Source organism: Medicago truncatula, chromosome 8, assembly GCF_003473485.1.
Source record: "Medicago truncatula cultivar Jemalong A17 chromosome 8, MtrunA17r5.0-ANR, whole genome shotgun sequence".
Taxonomy (NCBI): Eukaryota; Viridiplantae; Streptophyta; class Magnoliopsida; order Fabales; family Fabaceae; genus Medicago; species Medicago truncatula.
Window position 1 is genome coordinate 30,416,717 of NC_053049.1, and position 26,717 is coordinate 30,443,433.

A 26,717-nucleotide genomic window follows, 5' to 3' on the forward strand; every position below is an offset into this window, starting at 1 on the left:
TTTTAAAACAATTTGGAACTGATGATTCATTCAACATAATATGGTGATTAGTGGAATCAATATAGACAAAAACTGAAAAAACATGAAGTTTTGAAGGTTTTTTATGCATAGGTTTATTTTACTTCGGTTTAGATGCTATAAACTTTTAGCGATTCTCATAGATTCAATTCTAATAAACTTAGTTTTACAACAAATCAAATTCAGTCTATCCTAACTATTGAAGGGAACGTGCACTTACAATCTTGGTATTTTTTTTCTTTCTTTTTATGGAAAAAACTTACATCAATTGAGAAATATCTTTGAAATAATTCCATCAAATTAAAGTAGGTATATTTAATTATATTTGAAGTTTTTCTTACTGATATTTTAGATCAAAGGATTAGGAAGCAAGTGCTAAATGAGATAAAGGAAATTAGGTTTCAAATAACAAAGCTCTTGCGCAGCAAAATGTGAATAAGATATTGCTAATGGGAAACAGCAAAATCACACCACAATTGGTGTAATAGTGTATGAACTTGTTTTTATGCCATCTTGTGGGGACAATTACATTTCTCTTTTCTGCATGTGCTTGGGCCACTCTCGGCACAAAGAATTTCTCAGTAGTTCTATATAGAAACTAATTTAAAAGATATTATTCTATATGTCGATATCATTATACTTCTACTACATGGGACAGGACCAATTAAACGAGCTTTTGCACTCTTATTGGTCCAACTGAATTCCTATAAATAGCCATCTTAAGGATAGTGAAACCTCAGTTGTGGGATATCAAACACTTCCCAATGGCAACTTCGAAAGTTCTTAGTATTTTGTTCTTTGTGTTGTTAGGTTTCGGCATTTGCTCTGCTGCTAGAACACTCCTCACCTTTGGTGTAGATCATCGCATTGGTGCAGGTTACCATGGTGACATTGGTGTGAGTGGTGGTGGAGGTCATGGAGGTGGTGGAGGTGGAGGTTCTGCCGGTGGTGTAGATGGACATGGGGGAGGAGCTGGTGGCGGTGAAGGTGTTGGAGGTGGTGGAGGATATGGAGGTGATGGTGGTGGTGGGGGTGGTGGAGGAGGAACTGGAGGTGGTGGCGGTGGAGGTGGGTCTGAAGGTGGTGGATATGGTGCAGGAGCTGGGAAAGGTGGTGGGGAAGGATATGGTGGAGATGTAGCACATGGCGGTGGGTATGCTGGTGGAGGGGGAGGTGGAACTGGTGGAGGTGGAGGCGGTGGTGGTGGGTCTGATGGTGGTGGATATGGTGGAGGAGCTGGGAAAGGTGGTGGGGAAGGATATGGTGGGGGTGCAGCACATGGCGGTGGATATGCTGGCGGAGGGGGAGGTGGAAGTGGTGGAGGTGGAGGTGGTGGTGGTGGTGCTGGGGGAGCTGGTGGTGGTTATGGAGGTGGAGAAGGAGGTGGAGCAGGAGGTGGATATGGAAGAGATCATGGAGGAGGATACGGAGGTGGAGGTGGAAGTGGAGGTGGTGGAGGAGGTGGTGCTGGTGGAGCGCATGGCGTTGGATACGGTAGTGGTGGAGGAACCGGTGGTGGATATGGGGGTGGGTCGCCTGGGGGTGGTGGTGGAGGTGGTGGCTCTGGTGGAGGCGGAGGTGGTGGAGGTGCGCATGGAGGAGCATATGGTGGTGGTATTGGAGGTGGTGAAGGTGGCGGCCATGGTGGATATGAGCCCTGAGGATTCAATGCAATTCAATGTTATGAAAGAACTCCTAGCACCTCTTAACTATAATAATACCAAGAATAAGATATGGTTACGAGGATGCTTATAAACTATCACTAAAATTTATCTTTGCATGTACGTGAAAAATGTTGAATGAATGCAAATTGATTCTCTAGTCGAAGATTTATAATGGTTTATAATATGTCATTGCATGGTATAATTTCAATCAATTTATGTCGATATGCGCTATGCCACCAATTAAAAACATACATTCAATAATCAAAACTCTATTCCTTCAAAAATAAAATAAAAATCAAAGCTCTATTTTTGTAAGTGAAGTTTATTAATAAGAATACACGAACCAACACGACCCGTTAATTACCCGAACCTGAACATTGACGGTTCTAATCGACCTAATTCACTATAATCCGCAAAGTTTGGTTCGATAATTGAGTTTAAGTTTTTGAACTCGTGGATGCGATCCGTTAGTATTGATTTCTTATATTATTATTATTTAAAGTAAAAAGAGTTGAGAAATATGTGTTTATTTATTTTTTATCTAAGTTCAATTTCTATCAAAAACAATTATGGGCCCAACCTAACTCTAATTTCATTTACAATAGATTCTCATTCTAAACCACAATATTTTTTCGAATTTAAAAAATAATAGGCTTAAATATATTTATCATCCTTTAACTTTTATTAAAAATTCATTTTAGTCCTTTATATTATTTTAAATAGTTTTAGTCCTTTATCTGTTTGAAAAGGGTGATTTTAGTCCTTATATTCATTGATTTGGGTATGCCAAAAGGACTAAACCATCACTTTTTAAAAAGATAAACTAAAACAATTTAGAAAGATAAAGGACGAAAACGAGTTTTCAGTAGAAGATAACGGACAAAAAAAAATAGATTTAGGTTAAAATAATAATTTTTTTTATCAAGTTTATATTTTAGACGCACAACCCGCGAACCCAATTCATTTACAATTGGGTTGATTTGGTTTGGGTTTGATATGAAATACGAGTTGGGTGACTAACCCGCCCCGTTGAAAGTTAAATAGATTGGATAACAGGTTTGACCAAACCCAATCTAACCTAACTCGTATACACCCTTAGATACAACTAATGTAGGTACCCGAGTCAATCATGGACTAGATAATCTGAGCTATACTTTTTTTAAAATTTATTTATATAAAAATATTTGAAAATGATAGAGTGAATGAATTAAAATTTCAATACACAAAAAAAATAAATTAAAGAATTAAAAAAACTCTAACATAAAATTATCCTATTTTATATACTTGGAAGATTTTTCGCATGATGGGTGTTTTGAATTTAAGCTTTACCTTACGCTTCTTTGCAATATTTGTTATAAAGAGATTTGTTTTTTGGGATAAGTAATAGATACATGGAAGTGAGTTGTGTAAAAGGGATAGTGTAGGATTTATAGATAGAAGGAAAAACTACTAAAGGAAAATGTTAGATATCAAAAATAATTTTATCAAAAATGATATGACACAATAATCATCCTTAGATTTCAATCTCATTTATTAACCTTTTATAAAACAAAAATACATAACACCCACCATCCCATGATTTCCGTCTAGGCTGAGATTTTATTGGCTAACATTAATTTGAAGACAATTTTTTAATAAAATCTAAGGATGATTATTTTACCATGTCATTCTTGAATTTTTCTTAATAAGATCTTTATTGATATATAGCATTGCTCAAAACTAAATCGTTCCTCTTCTTGAAGTAACCCGTTGAACAAAAACATACCGAAATTGAAGAAGATAACGTAAATAGAATGGGATGAGTAGGCTTAGAGAAATCAAAGAAAACCAAATACTATTAAAAAACACAAAATCTGAAAAAAACATTCAAAATAATAGTAATGATCAGGAGAGCAAAATTGTCGAACAAAAAGTGACACCTCATATACCCCATCAAAATACATATTTTGAACGCATTCGTTGTTCAAAAGTCAAAACAAACTTCAAGCGTCTATTTGACAGACTATAAACTAGCTTATAGTATAGCTTATAAACTTGTATGACTTTATTAGATAGTTGAACCGTTAATTTTATCAAACGCTTCGGTTAACTTATCAGTTAACATCTATCAATTATCAGTGATATGCTCTTCAAAAAAAATTATTAGTGATATGTTATAAGCTATAAACTATCAGCTCTCAGCCATCAATTAGTTTATCAACTATCCGTTGTTTTTATCAAACATAGCCTAAATGCCTAATTTTTTTTTCAAGGTTTTGTGAGCCATATTACTATTACTATAGTCATGTGCAAGGTTGTCAAAATCGGGGAAATAGCAAAATTAGGATTCGTAAAATCGCAATCAAAATCGAAGGATTTTACTCAAGGACTTTTGTAGATAAATGATATTTGTACAACCACTTTGTGACAACTTTTTGACAACTTACTCTTTCATACTCACACTATACTCTTATTCTCTTTCTTCATTTTTCTCTCTCTATTAATTTTGACCAATGAAAAGAGAGAGAAAAGAAGTTGTCACATAAGTTGCCCAACATGGTTGTTCAAATATAGGAAATTGTAAAATCACAATCAAAATCGATGGATTTTACCAGCAAAAAAAAATACTAAATACATGTTATAAATGGTATATAGTCATAAATGACTTAGTTTATAAGAAATTGTAAAATTGTAATCAAAATTGATGAATTTTGCTTATTTTAGAATTCTACTATGGATTTCAGTTGTTGAAGGTGAATAAAACCGCAAAATCCTGAATTTTAGGATCTAAGTTTGAATTTTGACAACAATGGTCATGTGAGCGAAATAAAAATATATTAGGATATTTTGGAATGAGCACTACAGAGTTTGCATTGAAAGTACACAACTTGTTATAGAGAAATAAATAATCATGAGTTTTAATAAAAATAACTTTATATAATTTCTAATATCCTCAAAACTATTTACAGTCTTTTTGGTGTATATCGGAGTCTGGTTTCAACATAAGATGAACACGATTTTGATCTATTTTCTCGTAGTTTCATCAAAAGTATGCCCGTATTTTTGTGGTTATGGATTTATCACCACACATTTTTGAAGAAATTATGGTAGAAAGAGAGGGTTTTGCCTTCAACTTGGTGGTGGTTTACAAAAGGTTACCAGATTTTTGTTCACATTGTAAGATCATTGTCCAAAATGTCACTGACTGTTGCTGGTTTCATCCAAAGAAAGTTCTTGATAAGGTTGATTGTGGTAAAAAAAACCGAAGCATGTTCACAAGCCAACAATTTAGAAATATGTTGAATAACACAAAGAATTCAAGTATTGGCTCCTTTAAATAATTTGAAGCACATGTTGATAAGAGTGGTGCTAATTAGTTGCTGATCATCCCCATCCATCAGTCCTATTCACCCTGTATTGACTAAGAATCAAACGAAGAGTAATCAAATTGCTTGGAAGGATGCATATAAGACTTGATCCAAGGGTTGAACTCAAGGGGGGTTAAGAAGTAAAATTTAACCTCCGAGTTGTTTCTTTTCCTTTTGCTTTTCTATTTTTACTTTCTTTTGAACTTCTTGAGGATTTTACAATGAGTTCATAAATCATGTTCTTAGCTTTTTCTTGATTTTCTCTTTCAATTAGACAAAGCTTTTTTGTTTTAAGTGTGGTGTTGTGAACACCAACGAAGTTTTTTTCCTTTATCCTTTAAAAAGTGTAACAAACTAGATGAGTATATATATTTATATTTACTTTTTCATTATCTTAATTATACATTTAAACAACTAATTCTATATAAAGATTGTTGTTGGGGTCATTAAAAAAAAGAATTTAAATTATATTTTTTTGTTATATTGCTAGTCATTGAAATAGATAGATATATAATCATGGTTAGTTTAATTTCTTATAATTTGAAAGCAAAAAATATTTATATTTTTACTTTTATTCAAAATCAAAATTTCCTAAAAACACAGTTCATAATTTTCAAACGCTAGCGCAATAAAAAGAGCGGAGAGACGGACACGTGAATGCTCGTCTTTTCGCAACTGTACAATAAATAAAATAAATATACAAATAAGCACAATATAGAAATGAAACGATTTAGAGTCTGTTTTAAAGGTGATATGAGATAACGGAAATTAGGTAAACAACAACAAAGAAATGTTTTGCTAACGAGTGATCTAAAAACACTATTTAAAGATTATCAATTAGAAATTATTCACTAAAAAGTTCTAACATTTAAATTTTCAATGTATTGAACATACAAATTCAAAAATTTCAAGATCATTAACATACTATTTTCGATCATTGAAGAGTGTCTTTAGGGCATTTATTAGCATTTCCCTTTCATTTGAAAAAAAAATAACAAAGCTCTTTGCCCAACACAATGAGAATTCGATCGAGCTAATGGATTACAGCAAAATCACACTACAGTTGGTCTAATAGTGTGAGTATGTACTTGTTTGTATCCCACCTTGTGGGGACAATTACATTTCTCTTCTCTGCATGTGCTTGGGCCACTCTCTCGGCACAAAGAATTTCTAAGGTGCACTATAGAAACAAACCTTCGATTTCAATTTATGTCATATCTATATCATTACTTCTACTACATGTGACAGCACAAAACGCACTTTTACAATCTCATCCCAATTTGATTCCTATAAATACCCATCTCAAGGATATGACATTTCAACATTTTCCATAATGACAATTTCGAAAGTTCTTGGTATTTTTTTCTTTGTGTTGTTAGGTTTCGGTATTTGCTCTGCCGCTAGAACACTCCTCACCTTTGGTGTAGATCATGGCATTGGTGCAGGTTTCCATGGTGACATTGGTGTGAGTGGAGGTGGAGGTTATGGCGGTGGTGGAGGTGGAGGACATGGTGGTGTAGGTGGACATGGAGGAGGAGCGGGGGGAGGTGAAGGTGCAGGTGGTGGTGCTGGATATGGAGATGATGCTGTTGTTGGTGGTGGAGGAGGAGGAAGTGGAGGTGGAGGTGGTGGTGGTGCAGCTGAAGGTGGTGGATATGGTGGAGGAGCTGGAAAAGGTGGTGGGGAAGGGTATGGTGGAGGCGCGGAACATGGAGGTGGTTATGCTGGTGGTCGCGGTGGTGGTAGTGGTGGAGGGGGAGGAGGTGGTGCGGGGGGTGCTGGTGGTGGTTATGGAGGTGGGGAAGGAGGCGGAGCAGGAGGTGGATATGGTGGAGATCATGGAGGAGGATATGGAGGTGGAGGTGGAAGTGGAGGTGGTGGAGGAGGCGGTGCTGGTGGAGCACATGGAGGCGGGTACGGTGGTGGTGAAGGAGCAGGTGGTGGATATGGAGGTGGAGCAGCAGGTGGTGGCGGCGCAGGTGGTGGGTCTGGAGGTGGCGGAGGTGGTGGAGGTGCCCATGGTGGTGGATATGGTGGTGGTGCTGGAGGTGGCGAAGGTGGCGGCCACGGTGGATATTATCCTTGAGCTTATGATGAAATTCAATGTTCTGAAAGAATGCCTAGCTCCTCCTAACTACTTTAATATTAACAACAATAAGATATGGTTATGAGGATGCTTATAAACTAGTATTACTAAAATTTATCTTTATATGTACGTGAAATGTTAAATGAATGCAAATTGATGCCTTGGTCTTGAAGACTTATGATTATTTATCATTGGTTTATGCTAATAGGGGTGGAACCACTTGAAGGATGTGACCTCTTCGATTACTTCAAAAAAATTATTTATCTTGAATGATTTAAGTACATTTTATTTTTAACTATTCAGATAGTATGTTTTTAATCTTCTCAAATAAATCTATTTAAAATGTAAGAAAAACAAAAATTATGAAAATTGTCTCTTAAGCAATATATTTATCAATTTTATTGACACTTTCGATTTCTATATAATAGTTATAGAGAAATATAAATTTATAGAAATTAAAAATATATTTAACTCCTAAGTTTATTATATAAGAATTTTTTAAAAAACTCTTTATATTTGGCCCCTTTAATTTGTAAAATTTACTCTATCATAGGTAATATGACAATCCATGGTACATTTGGAAGCATGAGTATCATCGTTTCGAATTATCTTTTTGTTATAAAAACAACTTTTTTCAAGGCAATAAACAAGGTCGTACCAATAAAATTGAAGATATGTTCTAAAATTAAGATTTGAGCATAATTTGGTTCAAAGCTAGTAAAAATCAATTTATAGAGGTATGTATAATTGGCTTCTTTCATGTCTTTTTTGAAAGACATTTCCTATCATGACACTTAATTAAGCAATAATGTATACTTTATAATATGGACAAACAAGAACAGGAGAAACATAACTTTAATTGAATTCAGAAGATTATACTATACGAACATTAAAAGCATAATGCATATACATAATTCATACTATATTGTTTGTAAGGACTTGTCTATAATGCCAACAAATGTCTTGACGGAAAACCTTTGTTAACGAATCCGTTATCATGCATTAAATCTATGCCAACATGCTCAAATGATACTTTTTTGTTTTTGCACTTTTTCTTTGACTAATACTTGAAATTCATGTGTTTAATACAATTGGAGTACTTGTTATTCTTAGAGAAGTAAACGGTCTTACAGTACTGACAGTTATCACAATAAATCCTAAGTCGTCTAACTATATTGTCGACAATAACAAGCAATAAGTTAAGGTTTTGTATCCACAATGCTTGAATCAAAGCATACTAGATGGTAACTCTGGCACATTCATATTAAAGAACAAAGAATTACAAAGACAAACTTTGTTCACGTTGAAAAGTTACATATGAAATTATATATGAAATTGAAGTAATACTGAAATGAGATTATAAAGAGAACAAGAACAAAAAACAAAAGATATTCCTTAAAAAAAAAAAAATACAAGATATGAAATCAAGATATACAAGATGGAAGAAAAGTCAGACTTTATAAAGAGTGATAAGTCCCATGTAATTTGTCACAATGATATATAAACTTTTGATTAGAACCAATAAAGTTCACTCAAAAAGTTCACCCGATAAAAAAGTGAAAAAAATATTCAGAAGAGTGTTGCTAACACTACTCTTAAAGAGAAATATATATACAAAAAGTCGATGGTGGGTTCAACCATCATTAAGCTTATAATTTAATTGCAAAACTCTTTGGTCTACATATAAGTATTTCATCGTTGAAGTCCTTAGTTGAGGAGTGAGGAGGAGAGAAATAACTAAATGAAATTATCACTGAGGGTTTTCTTGCTCCATTTGTTGGATGTACAATATTCGTCGACAAAAGCAACAAACACATTGATGTGATATTTCTTGAGGCGCTGTAGGATCTTGACACGCTATACACACATCATGAATGGTCATGGGGCGGATATTTGACCCTAATACAAGCAATTAATTCTACTTTAATAATTTAATTGATTTTATCTTTGTTTCTGATATTATATTTTCAATTATAATATGTTTTTTATAGTTGTGTTTGTTTTTTAAGTCATGGTTTCTGGAGCATCACACAAACTTATTTTCATATAAGGTGCATCGAGAATATTCACCATACATGCAACACGCTGCCCACTTTGTTCCTAGGAGGGGACACACTTCACTGGAGCCCTACAAATCAATCCTTGATTGCCTGGATGTGGACGAAGTCATATTTAACCCATACAATGATCATCGGGAGGTGTATGACTTTGAAAAGATATTATAGTACTCGGGTTGGATTATGTGCAGTCGAGGAAAGGTGTACCGCCACTTGAAGAGGAAATGCAGGCATGTGTAGGACATTCCAAGACATCTATCAGTTCTTCCTGCTCTTGGTGTAGCCCAGTTAGTTGAGGCTTTCCAGAATTTCTTGTTGTACGTCATATTTGAGGTTGATTGGGGTTCGATTTTAAAGGATCCATGGCAGCACGCACCAGGATACATGGCCTAGTTCTATCGGGTATCTCACTTGAATGTACTGCCACCTATCGTGGGAGAACCTCCAAGGCCGGCTAATAAGGAGGTAGTCATTGAGCAGGAGCATGTTAAGGATAGTCTTGATTCAATGATGATCATCATAAGTTGCATAAACATGGTTCATGAGGGGTTTCGTGATAGTCAAACATACAAACACCTACGGTATACAATGACCAGAAGGAGGAGGCAGTCCAACGCACCTGCATATACGAATACCTACTGAGATATTGCCCGCCACTACATATTTGATGACCAAAAGGATGATACAATCCAAAGCACTGTGACGAAGACAATATTTTTTTATTTGGTTATTTATAATTTGATTGTAAATGATGAATGAGTTTTGTATTTGGTTTGAATTTTCTTTAATGTAATTGTTATTTAAACATTGTTCGACTGAAGCAAAGAGAGATTTTCTAGACGTTTTGCTTCACTTGGGTTTACTTGGTCTTTTTTATAGCCATACATCATGAGTTGGGCCTATTTTTTCATTTAGATTATTTGATCACTTGACCTTTTTTTTATGAATTCTACTCTTTACCCTGCACATTTTGCTCGTGCCCTGCAGCCATATCAAAAATGCCTATTTGCTTCCCACGTGCCTTCCCAAACCATTTTTATAATATTTCAGACTATATAATTCAAATTCACTAAAAACTCAGGAAAAACCTACACGAATCACCCTAGTTCTTGGTTTTTTTTCAAACGGTTCAAAAAGCACATTCCAAAAAACATTAATATTAATAGTTTAGATTTAAAAATTAATTTTCTGTCAATTTGAGTTTCTACCTCTTTAATTGACAGGAATGGAAGTTAAATATCGTTACTGCAACGAAAATTAATTGTCCTTGCTAAGACTGGTAGTTAACTATTGTTGCAAGTTTTTTGTTGTTGTGTGGTTCAGGTTGCAACGACAAATTATGTGGTCCACGACGCACATAAACTTGTATAAATTGATGTTTGATTCATTTGTTGTAAAACACAACAAAGAACCATGAACACTTATCTTATATATATTGTCAGCCAGATAAACTTTTATCAATTGATGTGTTAGCCACAATTTACTACAACGAGAGAAAACCTAATATGTTTAGGGTCCAGGTTGATGTCACACTATCTAGCTTGAAGGGTTAGTTGAACCAAATCATTTGTTGACTCAACCACATAGACACAGGGGGTAGAAAATATTGAGTAGAAATGTTCGTCGAGCGACTCGGATGGAAGCGTCCAGTTCACTCAAATGAAGCTCAGAAACGACGAGGACGTGAGACCCATATTCTCAATATTATAGTAGTAAAGGATGAATCAGGTCTGACACTTCATTAATCAGAACTTTCCAAGATATTTAAGAAAGTTTGATTCGACTCAAGACCTATGAGGAAGTTAGATTGTCGGATTCGTGATCTATTATGTCATGTTTTATTATGTGTTTTACGTTGTTGAGTTATGCTTAATGTATATTGTTGTTGTCTTGCATGGATATTGAGTGGTTTTGTCCAATTATGATAAGAACCATTGTCTGATCTTTGAATACCACCTTTCTTGTGTTATTTACTAAAGCAGTAAGTGGTATTTGAATACCCCTTTGCATGTATCCAATTGACCTTTTTTATTTGAGAATTTATTTTCCCACCCTATTTTCTTCCCAAACCATTTCTACAGTATTTCAGATTATATAATTCAAAATTCACCAAAAACCTATACGAATTACCCTAGTACCTGGTTTTTTTTCCAAACGGTTCAAAAAGCATAATCTTAATAATTTAGATTATAATCTGAATAACGTCAGCCCCCCATCTCCATTTCGCTAAATGTGTTTTGTTGCAAAATCTTCAATCCTTCACCCCAAGTATTTCGCTTCTCTTCGATCTACAAATGTCCTCCCATTTCACCCAACTTATTTTATTACCGCCATCCGACCCTCCCCTAAAAATTTCTGTTGATTTTAACACTATTTTCCATAACTAGCAGTTTTGAGGAAATATAAATAGAAAATTAGGGTTTCATGCAATACATAGTTCATGATAACCACTCAATCTCCAAGACTCACAAATCTATTCTTCTATGAATTAAGCGTTTTTTGAAACCCTCCACCACTAGCTTCCAAGTTAAATAAAAGGAAATTTCCATGCCTTGCAATTAATGAAGCCCGTCGCAACCTCTAAGAAATTTTGGTTGACATTAAACCTAAACAACCGACTTTTTTTGGAAAAATTAACCTTTAAACCGAACATCAATTTAAATGATTTAAGGAGAGCCTTCGTTGACAACAAATTCTCCATGCACGCCTCTCCAATAAATAATGGGTCATCTTCATATTGTAGATGGCTCACCATTCACCAATACCTTTGAGTCATGTATCTGATACCCATAAAATATCCCAACTGCACCACAATATCCAATAAACCCCTGACCTCTCTTCCAGACTTCCACCAATAAAACAAAAGGGTACTAACAGATCACCTTGCATAAGCCCGCTACTAATTTTCATCTCTTCCATGGGAATCCCATTCGCCAATACCAACAAATTATCCGAAAATACAGAAGCCCTCATCCAACCTCTTCATTTTTCATCGAAGTTGAATCTTTAAAGCATGTAATCCCAAAAACTCCAACTTACCAAATCGTAGGCTTTCTGAAATTCCACCGTAGAGATCATGCACTCCTTTTTAGTCTCTTTGAAAGGATCATTCTATTTCATCAATTTCATTTTTGTATACTCATCCTCATAGCTATATAGAAATATTTTGAGTTTTGATTTTTGTTTTATTTGCTTAGGTTCTAGAGTTTCCAACCTTTTGTTCTTGTTTTTCAGAGGTGCAACCATTTGTTCTCTTTTTATTTTTTGATGACGTTTGTATCTTTCTATTTGCGGCATATCTTGTTTGGTAAATAATTTACATTTGTATTTTAATGCATTTTGTTGAGTTTTCATGAAAATTCATTATTTATTTTTCAAATTTGATGGATTGGATCGATGATCGATTATTGAACTCAATTTCCACCTCTAATAATTAATCCATAGGACTAAATAAAATTTTAAAGTGAGAATTTTGAAGAGATAAAAGAAAATATAAACTTCTAGTAAAAAAGGGGTCCTTTTTAAGTGTCTTAGAAATATATACCTCTAATAATCATAGTGTTTAGCTTGAATCTTATGTAAGACTAGGACACATAATGTATATATTTCTTTTTAATAAGAAGCAAGTTTTTTATTAAAGAGGTATAACGGGTACTTGAAACCATAGTTTTAAAACCCGGACCGGACCGGCCGGTCCGAACGGTTGAACCGTAAACCGGTGATATGACCGGTTTGGTCTGTTTATTGGATCGGACATGCAATTGAACCGGTCAAAACCGGCATGACTCGTTAAAAACCGGTAAAAATCGGCCACTCAGCCGGTTTAATGAACCGAACCGGGTCATTAAAAAAATCAGAAAAATTGGAAAAAAAATCACAGATCAGAACGATTGGCAATACAAAATCAGAAAAGCTGGAAGAGAACAAAATAATAGAGAGATCGACGACGGAAGGAAAGAAGATAAAGATGGCATGAACAGATTGAAACTAATCAACTTGTTTTAGATCTGATATGTGCTTTCTAATTTGATATCTAGTTGTTTGGATGAGTGTAGATTTTGATTTAGAGAGAATAGAAGACGAGTGTAAGGGAGCAGCGGCTGCAAGCCTGCAACATAGAAACGTAGGGTTATGTTTTTAACTTCATCTTTATTTGATATCTAAGGGTACCATTTAAGACCTATCAAATTTTTATCTCCCTTTCTTTTTTTAATTTAATCGTAAAAGTAAACATATGGGAACTATGTTTGTACAATTACTGTTACTTGACCTTTTCAATTTTGCTTCAAGAGTCAAGACTTTATTTTTTAAATATTACTTATATTGTACACCTTTCTTCAAAATAATTTTATACACCTATATCTTTTATAATTATTACGTTATTGATTAATCATAAAATATATTAAACAAAACTAACAAAAAGATAGGGAATATTTTACATACTTATGTTATTTTATAATGAGATTGTAAAATTATGTTAATTTGTCAAAAAAAAAAAAATTACATTTGTATAGATGTCATGAGTTTTTTTTTTTTAAATAAATTTTTACATGTCAAGTCACTCAATTTGATCTAGTTTAATATACATATAATTTTTTTTAATGACCGCGTTATAAGACCGGTTTAATCCGGTTCTATCATACGGTTCAACCAGTAACCCAATGGTTCAACCAATGACTCAGTAACCCAGTAACTTCACCGAGTCAATGACCGATCCGAGTTTTAAAACTATGCTTGAAACGCATTAGAACAATAATACATACATACACCTCTAATTTTCTTTGACTCCCAAAAACAATAATACATACACCTCTAATTTATTTTGTCGTCCACCCAAAGTGATAAGGTTTTGGGAACTCCAAATGCTCCTCCATGTAAAGTTTGGATTGTGACCAATATTTGCATCCAAGAAATCCCTCCTAAGGAAATATTTGGCTTTTAGGGTACGACTAAGTAAGGAGCTGAAATTATTCAGGAGTTTCCAACAATGTTTACCGAGCATAAATAAATTGAAAGCTTCCATGTTTCAGAAACCGAGTCCACCTGAACTTTTGTGCAAGGTAAACTTATCCCATCTCATCCAATTAATGCATCCACGACCATTCTTCTAAGAAACCCAATAGAATGAATTCATTATTCGTTCACTCTCATCACATAAGGTGGAAGGAAGGAAAAAGGCACCCATACAATGAGGTGGAATAACTTGACCAACATATTTAATGAGAACTTCATTACACGTGCCTGTGATAGAGATCTCGAGAGCTCCAAGATTGGCATTTTTTCCAGATTCAATCTTTGAGGTAGTTAGATATTGCTTTCTGACTCCTACCAATCATCGAAGGGAGACCAAGATATTTACCGTTGCCAATGACTTTTGTGACACCCATCAATATAGAGATAGAAGCGGCTACCTTATGAGATATATTCTTACTAAAAGTCGCGACTGACTTGCTAAAATTCATGGCTTGACAAGACACAACTTCATAGATCAAGAGAATATCTTTGAGATAATTTTCTTCCGTTGTAGTCGATTTGCAGAAGAGAAAGTTGTCATCTACAAAAAGAAGGTGACTGATAGGAGGTGCTTGTCGACAAGTACGAATACCATGAGTTTTTCTGGTGAACTCGTGATGTTTGATAAGAGCGGAAGGGCCCTTGGTGCACAAAATGTACAAGTAAGGAGAGACAGGAATTTCCCGATGTGATCTCCGTTAAAAAGGAAATTCCTGATCAAATGAATGGATATGAGTTTGAATATTAATGTGTGTGTATATTAATAATTAAGTTAAAATGTTTGCACCCTAACTTAGGGTTGCGGATACGCTAGTGTCGTCAACATATCACATTTATTACATGACTCTCTCTCGTCTTTTCTCTTCCCAAAATAAATAAATCTCTTTCCTATCCCAAGGTGTGTAGGAGTTTTTAGTGTCCACTCATCTTTTTCCGACATTTGAAAATCAATTTATGCAAGTGGTAGACACCCAGCATTATTTACTATATTTAGCATAAGGGTAATTAACACGTTCTCCATTACACTAAGAAATACGATATTTATAGCTAAAATGGCGAATTGATCTTTTTTCTAAGCGTGTGAACTTAATTTCATATTTGAAAAAATCCATCAATACACGAAAACAAGAGCTTGATCATATTATAATTGGGGCAAATTCTATGGTACATCCAATATTTTGAGTGTACTGGTACACCAAAACATTAAATTCTATGGTACACCTACTATATTTGAGTGTACCGATACACTCACTCTTTAAATTCATAGTTAAATGAGTTGTTTTTTGAAGAACATTCATCAAAAGTGTCAGTGAAATAATTTTTTATTTTTTTAAATTTTTATCACTCATAATTGAGAACATTCATTATTTTTTACGATAATATGTAAAAAAAAGTTACTATGATTCTTATAAACAATTAAATGATATTTTTTCTTATGAAATATTGTTATATAAAATATAAATATTGATAAATAGCTATTTACTACATAAAAAATGATCGTCCATTTATAAAATTAAGAAACAGAAGTACTGGTACACCTCATTTTGTGAGCGTACCCTAGAAATTCCCTTAAAAAAATCTATCATGCACGTTAAAATCACACTATGTTGCGCTACTATCGGTACAAATTCTTCGGTGTTCTATATCAACAAGTTTTTCTATTTTCATTTTAATTAGTCTTTAATAGTATCATTCTATCTTGTATTAATTATCCATTCTAATATGTGGGACGGCACGTCACAAAATGCGCATTTGCACTACTTCATGGCCTAGTTTCATTCCTATAAATACCAGTCTTATGAATTCTTAAACCTCAGTTGTGTAGGATTTCAACAATTTTACAAATGGCAACTTCGAAAGTTCTTAGTATCGTTCTCTTTGTGTTGTTGGGCTTAAGCATAAGTTCTGCTGCCAGAAAACTCATTGTTGGGGATGTAGGTGGAGGATATGGATATGCCGGACCAGGCGAAGGAGGTGATGGATATGGTGTTTCTCGAGGAGGAGGAGGAGGCGAAGCAGGCGGTGGATATGGTCCTGATGGACCAGGTACGGGAAGTGGTGGATTTGTTCCTGGTTACCCGGGTGTAGGAGGTGGTGGATTTGTTCCTGGGGTAGGAGGCGGTGAATGTGTCCCAGGTTACCCGTGTGAAGGAAGTGGTGGACATGTTCCTGGTGGAGAAGACGGTGGATATGTTCCTGGTGGACCGGGTGAAGGAGTTGGTGGACATGTTCCTGGTGGAGGAGACGGTGGATATGTTCCTGGTGGACCGGGTGAAGGAGTTGGTGGACATGTTCCTGGTGGACCGGGTGAAGGAGGTGGTGATATTCCTGGTGGAGGAGGTGATGTAGGTGGTGGGTATGTTCCTGGTGGACCGGGCGAAGGAGGTGGTGATGTTCCTGGTGAAGGAGGGAAAGGAGGCGTTGGGTATGTTCCTGTTGGACCTGGTGAAGGAAGTGGTGATGGTGGAGGTGGAGGAGGTTATCCCGGTGGAGGTGGTGGTGGTGGCTACGCTAGAAAAATTACTTGTTTTTATATATGGTGTTGGCCTGTTGGTCATGATGGTTATCACTAAGCTTACTATGATATCTACGTAAAGATTATACCTAGCTCTCTTCCTAACCATATATATATATATATATATATATATATATATATATATATATATATAAAGAAACGAGAATAAGATATGGTTGTGAGGGCATATGAATTATCTTTGCATTGTAGTTTTCTTTTGAAAAAACCTTGCATTAAAGTTGAATGTTGAATGAATTCAAATTGATGCACCACTGATACGGTTGAAGAAAAAAAAAATTAGTACATGTCCACCATAGATTTAAAACTAAGAATATTATAAGTTGAAGAAATAAAATTAAAGAGGGTGAAAGCTAATAAATCAAAATTGAATTGTAGATCAAATGATTGACTTTTTAAATTATAGGGATTGAAAAAAACTGTTTAAGAAGATGGTTAATATTTTGAGCTAGGCTTAAAAAAAATGGTGATTTATCATAACTAATTAAACAAGAATACTAAAATTTCTTTCATAAAAATGTTTGTATTTCACTTTTGGAGGTCCGTACTTGCAAGATGCTAATTATTTCATTTCAATTTTTTCTTTGGAACTCATTAGTTTGTGTCTATTAATATTTATTAACTAGTTTAGCCAATAATTTTTACCAAATACTTCATATTCAATTATTAGCTAATTTTTTTTCTTATACATTCCATTTGCTAACATGTCATCTATTTGCTAACTTATTCAATATTTATTATATTATGCCAAACATATCCATAATGCTACTGACGAAGAAGAATCAATTAGTAAAATGTAAACATTGAATTCCCTCTCGTCACATAATCCCCGCATCGTAGCTGTTATTATGTAGGTGATCGTTGAATTGAGATCGAACAATGCTTATTTTGTTTTTTTTTGGTAGATAGACGAAATGGCAAAGCCATTATAAACTCACACACACAAGTGGAGGTACCGGGGTTCGAACCCCGGTCATGCATCCGGCCTAACAATTTCGGCATTTTTGTCAGTTGAGTTAGGACTTCTGGATGAACAATGCTTATTTTAAAATTGGGATTTTAATTTTTTTAAAACTAATAAAAAGTCTGCTTGAAAGGAGCAATTTAAGGTGGAGTTTGAAACTTGTTGCGGGGGAAATTTCATATCTTCAAAAATGGAAAGTGGCTATATAGTTATCTTTACCCTTAAGTATCAATCCAATTGTGCAGAAAGGGATAACTCTTGTTCGATTCATGATATATAGTTATGATCTTTGTACCTTTGCATTTATATATGATGTGATCTTTTAGTCTGCATGCAAAGTAGCTATTAATATTTGTTGCATTAAGTTTGATCACATATATTATTTTTATTTTATTTATTAATCAAATAGTCTGGTGATTAGAAATTCATCTTACTAAATAAGTTGTACATCAAGTAATCTTGCTAGCTATCTCTTCTTCTGTTCATTCTTTCTAAAATACATGGCACAAAAAGTAGAGTGACATTAGAGAGTAAAGAGAAAGAACAACCGTGCACTTGCTAAAAAAGCCATCAATATGATGGTAAAACATGGCAATCTACTTCTCAGATACATGAAATTTGTACTGAAATCCATGAAAAAAATCATTAACATCCCTTGAATATCTTAAACTATGAAAGAAATATTATTTATAATAAAAACTACAAACATAGAAACTCACTTGGTGTTTTATGGGCTAAACCTTGATTATTTTCGAAACACAGAAAAAATGTGTAGAAGCGGGTAGCGTTGCAAATCTGAACAAAAATTATACTTATCTTAGATACTATTAATTTCTAGTTATATCTGAAACTAAGATAATAACAAAAAATCATATAACTATAAACTTATTGTTTTGCTCACCTAGTGTTTTATGGGCTAAACCATGAATCCTTATGGATGCTCTAACAACAACTAGCCATGCTTTAGAAAAGCAATTCCTAAATAAATATCAAGCTTGTGAGTTCAGCTTTGCTTCATTTATTGTTTATTTATGAGAGATACCTACACATATGAAAGCTCAGTGGGATCTACTAAATCACTAACTTTTCTCTTGCATCTATCTATCTATCTATTAAGTTCGATGAGAGATAGATTCTTTATAGGGGATCTTTACCAGTGGATAACTTTTAATATGAGGAATGAGAAGGGGTGGATGCTTGAGGTTGATTGGAAAGATTTTTGGGCTATAGCTTGTCATTGTTTATGGTATTGGAGGAATAAGGAGGTTCATGAAGAGAACTTTGTTAGACCAACAAATCCGTATCAGGTTGTGCGTAAGCGTATTCATGATTATCAACTTGCCATGCAGGCTAATAAGGTGATCTTGGAGATGCCCCGGAGTGTGGTGCTAGTTGGTTGGAAGCCTCCGGCGGAGGGGTGGGTTAAATTGAATACCGATGGAGCTTGTAGCAGTAATGGTGTAGCCGGTTGTGGAGGTATTATTAGAGGTTGTGATGGTGAATGGCTAGGGGGATTCGCTAAAAGTATTGGGATGTGTTGCGCTTATTTAGCAGAATTATGGGGAGTTCTTGAAGGCTTGAATTACGCTAGAAATTTGGGTTTCCGGGCCGTTGAAGTGAATGTGGATTCTTTAGTAGTTGCGAATTGTATTAATGGAAAGGGGCATGGTAGCTCGAGCGGGAGGTCGTTGGTTTTCGAGATTCAGAGGTTAATTAATCTAGATTGGGAGATTGTGGTGAAGCATTCTTATAGGGAAGCTAACCAATGTGCAGATGCTCTAGCAAATTTTGGATGCTCTCTAACGGGTGAAATTACAATTTTTGAGTCTTGTCCGGCTCAATTTAGTCACGTGCTCGCAGCTGATGTAATAGGGATTTCTATCCCCCGTTTGATTCCTATTTAGTTCTCTTTTCCTTCCGGGCTTCGGCCCTCTTTGTAATAAAAAAAATATATAAAATAATAGCTATCTATGTAGAGTCCAGTTCTATCATAGAGATCGACTTATATTTCTTAATTTATGTTAAATTGCCAAAACGACTTAAATTTGAGATGGATGAAGTAGTTAATAAAGATAATTTGATAAAATAGCTGCTCTTTCTTTTAGTTATCATAGTATCACTTTAATCTGTGTAAATTATCAAATACAACACTTGTTTTGAGTATCACTTTAATCTGTGTAAATTATCAAATACAACACTTGTTTTGGGCAGAGTGCGTAATGTTTAATTGAGAGATGATGCAGTGTATACATTCACTGCCCACAAATTCAACCCTAGTCCCTATAATATCATCTTTGAAAAAAATTTAAAACCTTTTAATATCACTTAATTGAAGAAGCTCTATTATGAAATATAGATATATAGACTCGGCCATCAAAATTATCTCCTCTAAAATCTTTAAGATTCTTATCAATACACACCAGCATAGTCAATTTGAAGCATCTTCCCATGATAATTGTGATATTTTTTTTAGGGAAATAATTGTGATATTTAACAAGTTCATACAAATTAAGAATATGATATATATACCTCTTAAAAAATATGATATATAATGAAAATAATAAAATTGCTAATTTATCCTTTTTGAGAGTTACAAATTATCCTTATGAAACATCAATTCATTATCATCAATACGAAATAGGAAATAATAACTTCACATGATTTCTTTTTGACAATAAACTTAGACAAGAAGTATTACAAATTTTTTTTTGACAAAGTATTACAATTTTTTTTCTCTAACCAAATGATTAAATTTAAGTGGTTAATGAACTTTATCAAAAGACAAATTATTTGAGAGAACCCAAATTCAATCTATGAATAAAATAAATGTTGATCAAACTTTAACAAATAGGCCAAACTATGTACTATCAGAAGCCTCTTCCCATAAGAATCAGATAGTTAGCATAAAACTAACATGATTTCTCTTTAATATAAGACCATTTACAAAATTTCACATGCATTAATTATTTCTATACAAAAATATTACTGTATTAATTTACATTGAAAAACATAACTATTTTATCTCTCTTATGATATTAACAATTATAATATAGGATAAATATTAAAATATAACACATTTGACAAATTTATTACTCCAGCAACTTTTTTTTTACTACCCTTAATTCTTCTAAAGTCCTTATAATAAGAGACGCGTGGAGTACTAATCTATAACAATCACTAGATTTTTGACCCGTGCTCTGCTCGAGTTTATTGTAAAGAGATTAACATACGAATAATAAAATGCAATATATAACTGGTAATAGTGAAAAAAATAAGTTATAAGGTCACATATTTTTATTTGCAAAGCTCTAAATATCAAAATATATGATTTTTGTATTGTGTGTGAAATTTACCACGGTTTAGGGTTTGTTTTTAGAGAAACATGTTTAGGGCTTGGTATATATAACCAAGTTTACATGGAAATTAGGGTATTCTGTTTGTAAACGTATTAAATAAGTGTGGAAAATATTGTAAAAAAAAAAAGGCAACAGGATAGGAATGAAATTGGTTCAAAAAAAATGTGTACAAAATATTGTCAAAAAAAAAAAGGGCATGAAGTTAGTGCGATGAATTTTTCTAGTATTGTGTACAAAATATTGTAAAAAAAAAAAAAAAAGGCAAGAGGATAGGAAGGAATGAAATTGGTGCGATGCATTTTTTTAGTATTAAATAAGTGTACAAAATATTTCCTTAAAAAAGAAAGTGTACAAAAATTGTCAAAAAAAAATATATAAAATAGAAGGCATCAAACGTGATCATTGATATGCTTATAGTTTCTAGAACAAACGTGCAACATCAAATAAGTGTAGAAAATATTTCCTTAAAAAAAAGCAAGAGGATAGGAATGAAATTGGTGCGATGCATTTTTTTAGATGGAATTTGTTAGGTTAAATAATTGCAAACCTAATAAAGTAAATGAGCGGGAAAAAATTAGGTTAAATTGCTACAGACATAACAAAATTAATAAACAACTAGACCATCGACCCGTGCTAACGCACGGGTCATATTGAAGGTAATAGGTAACAAAATAGTTTAGATGAATGTTATGATTGTCATATAGTATTTCATAATATTAAGAAGCATAGACGTTGGTACTGTACCATAACATAATTTTCCATGACATCATCCTTGACACTGTAACGTAACATAATAGGTTAAGTATAGCAAGACGGATTAACATTTATAAGTAAGAGATTATGTTAAGTATAGCGAGACGAGTTAACAGTTATTCCTTTCAAAAAAACATCATATAATTAGGAACATAATTTTATTTTACTTTAGATAAACATTAAATGCAAAGGTGTGGAGGGAAAAATTAAGTTAAAATTAGGTTAAGTATAACGAGATGAGTTAACATTTATAAGTAAGAGAAAAGGCAAGAGGATAGAATTGAAATTGGTGCGATGTATTTTTTTAGTATTAAATAAGTGTACAAAATATTTCCTTAAAAAAGAAAGTGTACAAAAAATTAAAGTATAAAATAGAAGGCATCAAACGTGATCATTGATATGTTCATACTTTCTAAAATAAACGTGTAGCATCAAATAAGTGTAGAAAATTTTTCCTTAAAAAAAAAAAAAAGGCAAGAGGATAGGAATGAAATTGGTGCGATGCATTTTTTTAGATAGGAATTAACATAAATACCACCAATATATGTCAAAGAATTAACATCTTATGAGAAAAAGTTCCTCTCAATGTCTTAGCTAGGTTCAATACCACCAATATATGTCAATTTTGGTGGCTAGTCCATAAAAAACTTTGTTGACTTTAAATAGAGTTTTCATAAGATGGACGATAAAATAGACACCTCAAATTAGTTCATCTTTGAGTCAGATACCAATTTTTTTTATAAGTAGTGTTATTTGAACATTCATTTTCATGATAACTTTTAAGACAATTAAAATTTTACAAAGAAAATTAAATATTGGCACAAAAATCAAAACAATAGAGAGAAAGTAAAAACATAATGTGAGTATGAGAAAGAAGTTATCACAAAAATTATCAAAAATTCGTTGTTGAAATATCATTTCTCTTTTTTTATTTAATTGTTACGTATTACACAAACAAATATGTTATTTCTAGCTATAACAGTGAATTAATGTTTGCATAGCGTGTAAAACTTAATATTCGAAAATCCATCACTACACGGAAACAAGAGCTGGAAATTAATTAGGTTTACATTAATAACATGTTTTTTGCTTCCACCATTAAAAAAACAAGTTCTTGCTTCCTTAAAAGAAAGCTTCCTTTCCCCTGTAAATTGGATATCTTCGCGTGCAACTGCATATACTAATCCATCAAGATTTTTGAGACCCAAGTTAACGACAAGCTCTCTTTAAAAGTTTTACTCCTCAAGATTTCTCGGACCCAAATGAATGGTAAACCCTCCCTAAAAATTTTAACGATGTTGTTTCCTCAAAACTGAATGCGAACCCAGGACTTTGGTTAAACTAGAAGAGAGTCGTATCATCACATTTAAATGTTTTTTGGTTGAAAAGAAGTTAATTTAAATTAAAAAAAAGTATAACATACACTTTTGATCTCTCTAGTTTCAATTTTTTTTATTTTACTTCAGACTTCTTAATTTTTATCTTTTATATGGACTTCTTAATTTTATTACGCAATTATGACCCCTTATATTTATCTATGTATTACTAGCCTTAGACCAATTTTGACCTAGATATAATGACTTTACAATTATATTATAACATGGATGATTGTAATTGGCCATAATAAAAAATTTATCAAGGGTTCTTTAAGTTTAAGGTTTGTAATAGATTGGTCCTTTAAGTTATTTTGAACACACATAAATCATTTAAGTTCGAGGTTTGTAGCAGATTGGTCCCTTAAGTTGTTTTGGTTACATATAAATCATTTAAGTTTTTAAATGTTTTCGATTTAGTCCTTCTGCCACATCATCGTTTTTTAATGTCTGATTAATAGAAGAATTAAATTGAAAACGTTTACAAACTCAAATGACATATGTGTGACCAATTCAATTTGTACAAGCTTTAAGTCACGCATAATTAACACTAGCGTGAGTTATGCAGCGTGAATTAAGTCACGCAGAATTAACACTAGCGTGAGTTAACTCACGGATGTGTAATTTTGGAAATTTGGTTGGGAATGAGAAAAATCAGTTGGGAGAAGAGCAAAATTCCTATTAAATATGCTTTCAGGCTTCATCAGGCATTAAAAAGGTCAAGTTAGACCTTAAAAATGAGCCTATGACGGATAATAGGCTAGACTTAGGCCTATAATTTTTTAAGTAGGTCAATCTTAGGTCTTACAAAGCCCGGTCCGGCCTAGCCTATTTCCACACCTAAGCAAGTATGAGTTAGAAGTCTCACATGCATTGGAAAAGTAGAGGTTGAGCACAATATAAGATAGAGGACTCATAAACCCACTGCCTTAAGATTTTGGATAAAAGTGTTGTGTCTCTCTCACTTGTGGTTTATTTTTCCTAATGTGGGTGACCCCTCGGCTCCATTGGTGACCCAACAATTGTATCAAAGACGTGGTTCGGCAAGGGTTCAAACAACTCCTTGGTGGCGGGTTCCATTGGTGCCTCTACAACAACGGTACAAGTGAATGTGCATGCGGATGACACAACTTCCGATTGAGGGTATCATGAATTTGATGGACTCACACTTGAGGGGGAGATTGTTGTGATTAAAAGTATGAGCTAGAAGTTTCACATCGGTTAAAAACATAGATGTTGAGCACTTTATAAGTGAGAGAATCCATGAACACATTTCCTAAAATATTTGGGTGAATGTGTGGTATTTCACTCACTTGTGTGGCTGTTCTTGCCTCATGTAGATGGTCCATCGAGCTCCCCATATAATCCAACACTTGTGTTAAAACATACATTTCCTCCATTCTTAAACATAACATATTATAAAAAATTGCATTCCCCATTTTCGAGAGATGCATGAATTACATTATTCCCCCATCTTATTTTAAAGGCTTAAATAGGTCTTTCGTCCCTGAAGTTACTAATCCTTCCAATCCGCCCCTGCAAATATTAATCATTTGACTTTTGGTCTTAATTACATTTGATTACTAACTTTATGGACGATAATTCAAATGATTTATATTTGCAGGGATGAAAGACCTATTTAAGCAAACCACCTCGCTCAATCATCACTTGCCACATGGGCACCACGTCGCCAATGACAGCCCACCTTAGCAAAAAAACATAATTAGGACCAAAAGTCAAATGATTAATATTTGCAAGGGCAGATTGGAATGATTAGTAACTTCAGGGACGAAAATTCAAATGGCCTATATTTGCAGGGACGAAAGACATATTTAAACCTATTTTAAAATATAAAGTTCCTTCATTAATAGCATTTTTCCGATGTTTACCCTCTGGTTTTCATAAAGGGGTCTCTCGCATTTTTGAGATTGACCGAAGTAATGTCGATCAAGAATTATTCATTTATTAATAAGTATTTTATTTCTAACAATCAAGCGACAAAAATCTAACAAAAAGTACAAAACAATTGGAATATTACACATCCTCTTTAATATAATCAAAATTCAAATATATATTTTTCTTCATTTTTAATTCACAATATCATTAACATCTAGTATAAAACAATATAAATATGAAACAATACAAAATAAAATTAAAGTAATGTAAAAATTACTAAAACCGGTAAAATATGACTATTTAAAAATAAATTTTATATTTAAATAATTAAATCAATTACAATATATTAAAATTTAATAATTATGGACATTGAAATTATAAAGAAATTATTTTTTTCCTTAAATGGTGGTTTGAAGTTAGTAAATATCATAAACATATTTATTTAAGTTAAAATTAAATAAAATGTAGTATATATATTTAATTTTTAATAAGGAAGACTTTTGTAATTAAAGCATCTCTTAGGATATGATATCGTAATTTACTCTAGTTTTTTACTTACTAAGGAAGTGTAGTGTATAACTTAATAGAGAAGAGGATGAAGAGTAATTTAAGGATCTATTAGGGAGTGTAATTCAAAAAGTGTAGCAAACTCAAAGATTTATTGAGAAAAAAAAAAGTGTAGTATTAATTATCACTTCCGCAAGACAACGCATCACAAAATGCCAATTTCATTCCTATAAATACCCTTCTCATGAATCTTGAAACCACAGTTCAGTAGTGTAAGAATCAAACAAATTTTATATGGCAACTTCGAAAGTTCTAAGCATTTCTCTCTTTGTGTTGTTGGGTTTAAGCATGTGTTCTGCTACTAGAAAACTCTATGGTGATGAAAATGGCTTTCAACCCCAAGGTGATCACCTTCCAGTTCCACAAATCACTGGATCTGGAGGACTGCCTGGTGTAACAGGTGAAGGAGGTTTGGGTGATGGAAGACTGCCTGGTGAATATATCAAACCTGATGGAGACGGCTTTTATCCCGAGGGCGACTCCCTTCCAAGTCCTAATGAAGAAGGATCTGGAGGACTTCCTGGTGGTATAGGATCTGGAGCACTGCCCGGAGGACTTCGTGGTGTACCAGGTGAAGGAGATTTGGGTGATGAAAAAGTACTTGGAGGACTGCCTGGTGGTGTGAATTCTGGTGGAGACGGCTATCAACCCGGTGGTGCAGAAGTTCCTGGTGGAGGAGGAGATGGAGGACTGTCTGGTACTGAAGATGGAGTCCTGCCTGATGAAAGAGGCTATGTATAATATAATTATGGTCATCACTAAATCTATAATGATATCTTCATAAATAATATCTAGCTCTCCTCGTAACCATATTATATATATATATAGGTTGGTTCATATATATAGATAGATCAACAAGAATAAGATACTGTTGTAAGGATGCTTACAAACTTTGATTAATAATATATTTACTTTGCATGTATATCTGAATCTTGAATGAATGTATATTGATCTGGAACTACAATATGAAAAATACTAATTTAATGTTGCTACAATAATATATTTACAATATGAAAAATACTAATATGTGATCTACTTAATTCGCGTAGTCACCACATCAATAACTGTTGGATCGAGATTGGACACTGCA

At 33.6% G+C, this 26,717-nt stretch overlaps 4 protein-coding genes across 5 annotated transcripts; all 4 read left to right on the forward strand.

Annotated features, from left to right (window-relative positions):
* The first annotated feature begins 675 nt into the window (after positions 1-675).
* LOC11437976 (glycine-rich cell wall structural protein 1.8) lies at positions 676-1,864 on the forward strand. Its single transcript, XM_003628750.4, has one exon. The coding sequence runs from the start codon at positions 783-785 to the stop codon at positions 1,677-1,679; it is 897 nt and encodes a 298-aa protein (XP_003628798.2). The 5' UTR covers positions 676-782; the 3' UTR covers positions 1,680-1,864.
* Positions 1,865-6,271: 4,407 nt separating this feature from the next.
* Positions 6,272-7,299, forward strand: LOC11445295 (glycine-rich cell wall structural protein 1.8). The gene has a single exon (XM_003628751.4). The coding sequence runs from the start codon at positions 6,363-6,365 to the stop codon at positions 7,113-7,115; it is 753 nt and encodes a 250-aa protein (XP_003628799.1). The 5' UTR covers positions 6,272-6,362; the 3' UTR covers positions 7,116-7,299.
* An 8,708-nt stretch (positions 7,300-16,007) lies between these two features.
* On the forward strand, positions 16,008-16,822 carry LOC11421707 (glycine-rich cell wall structural protein 2). 2 transcript variants are annotated; one of them, XM_039829418.1, is made up of 2 exons: positions 16,008-16,417; positions 16,481-16,822. In XM_039829418.1, exons 1-2 carry the CDS (start codon positions 16,030-16,032, stop codon positions 16,756-16,758), a joined length of 666 nt encoding a protein of 221 aa, XP_039685352.1. In that variant the 5' UTR covers positions 16,008-16,029; the 3' UTR covers positions 16,759-16,822. The 2 variants fall into 2 exon arrangements, with proteins under 2 accessions (XP_039685352.1, XP_003628801.2); XM_003628753.4 differs by having other exon boundaries at positions 16,008-16,821.
* A 9,039-nt stretch (positions 16,823-25,861) lies between these two features.
* Positions 25,862-26,368, forward strand: LOC11430854 (pro-resilin). Its single transcript, XM_003628754.3, has one exon. The coding sequence runs from the start codon at positions 25,862-25,864 to the stop codon at positions 26,366-26,368; it is 507 nt and encodes a 168-aa protein (XP_003628802.1).
* The last annotated feature ends 349 nt before the right edge of the window (positions 26,369-26,717 follow it).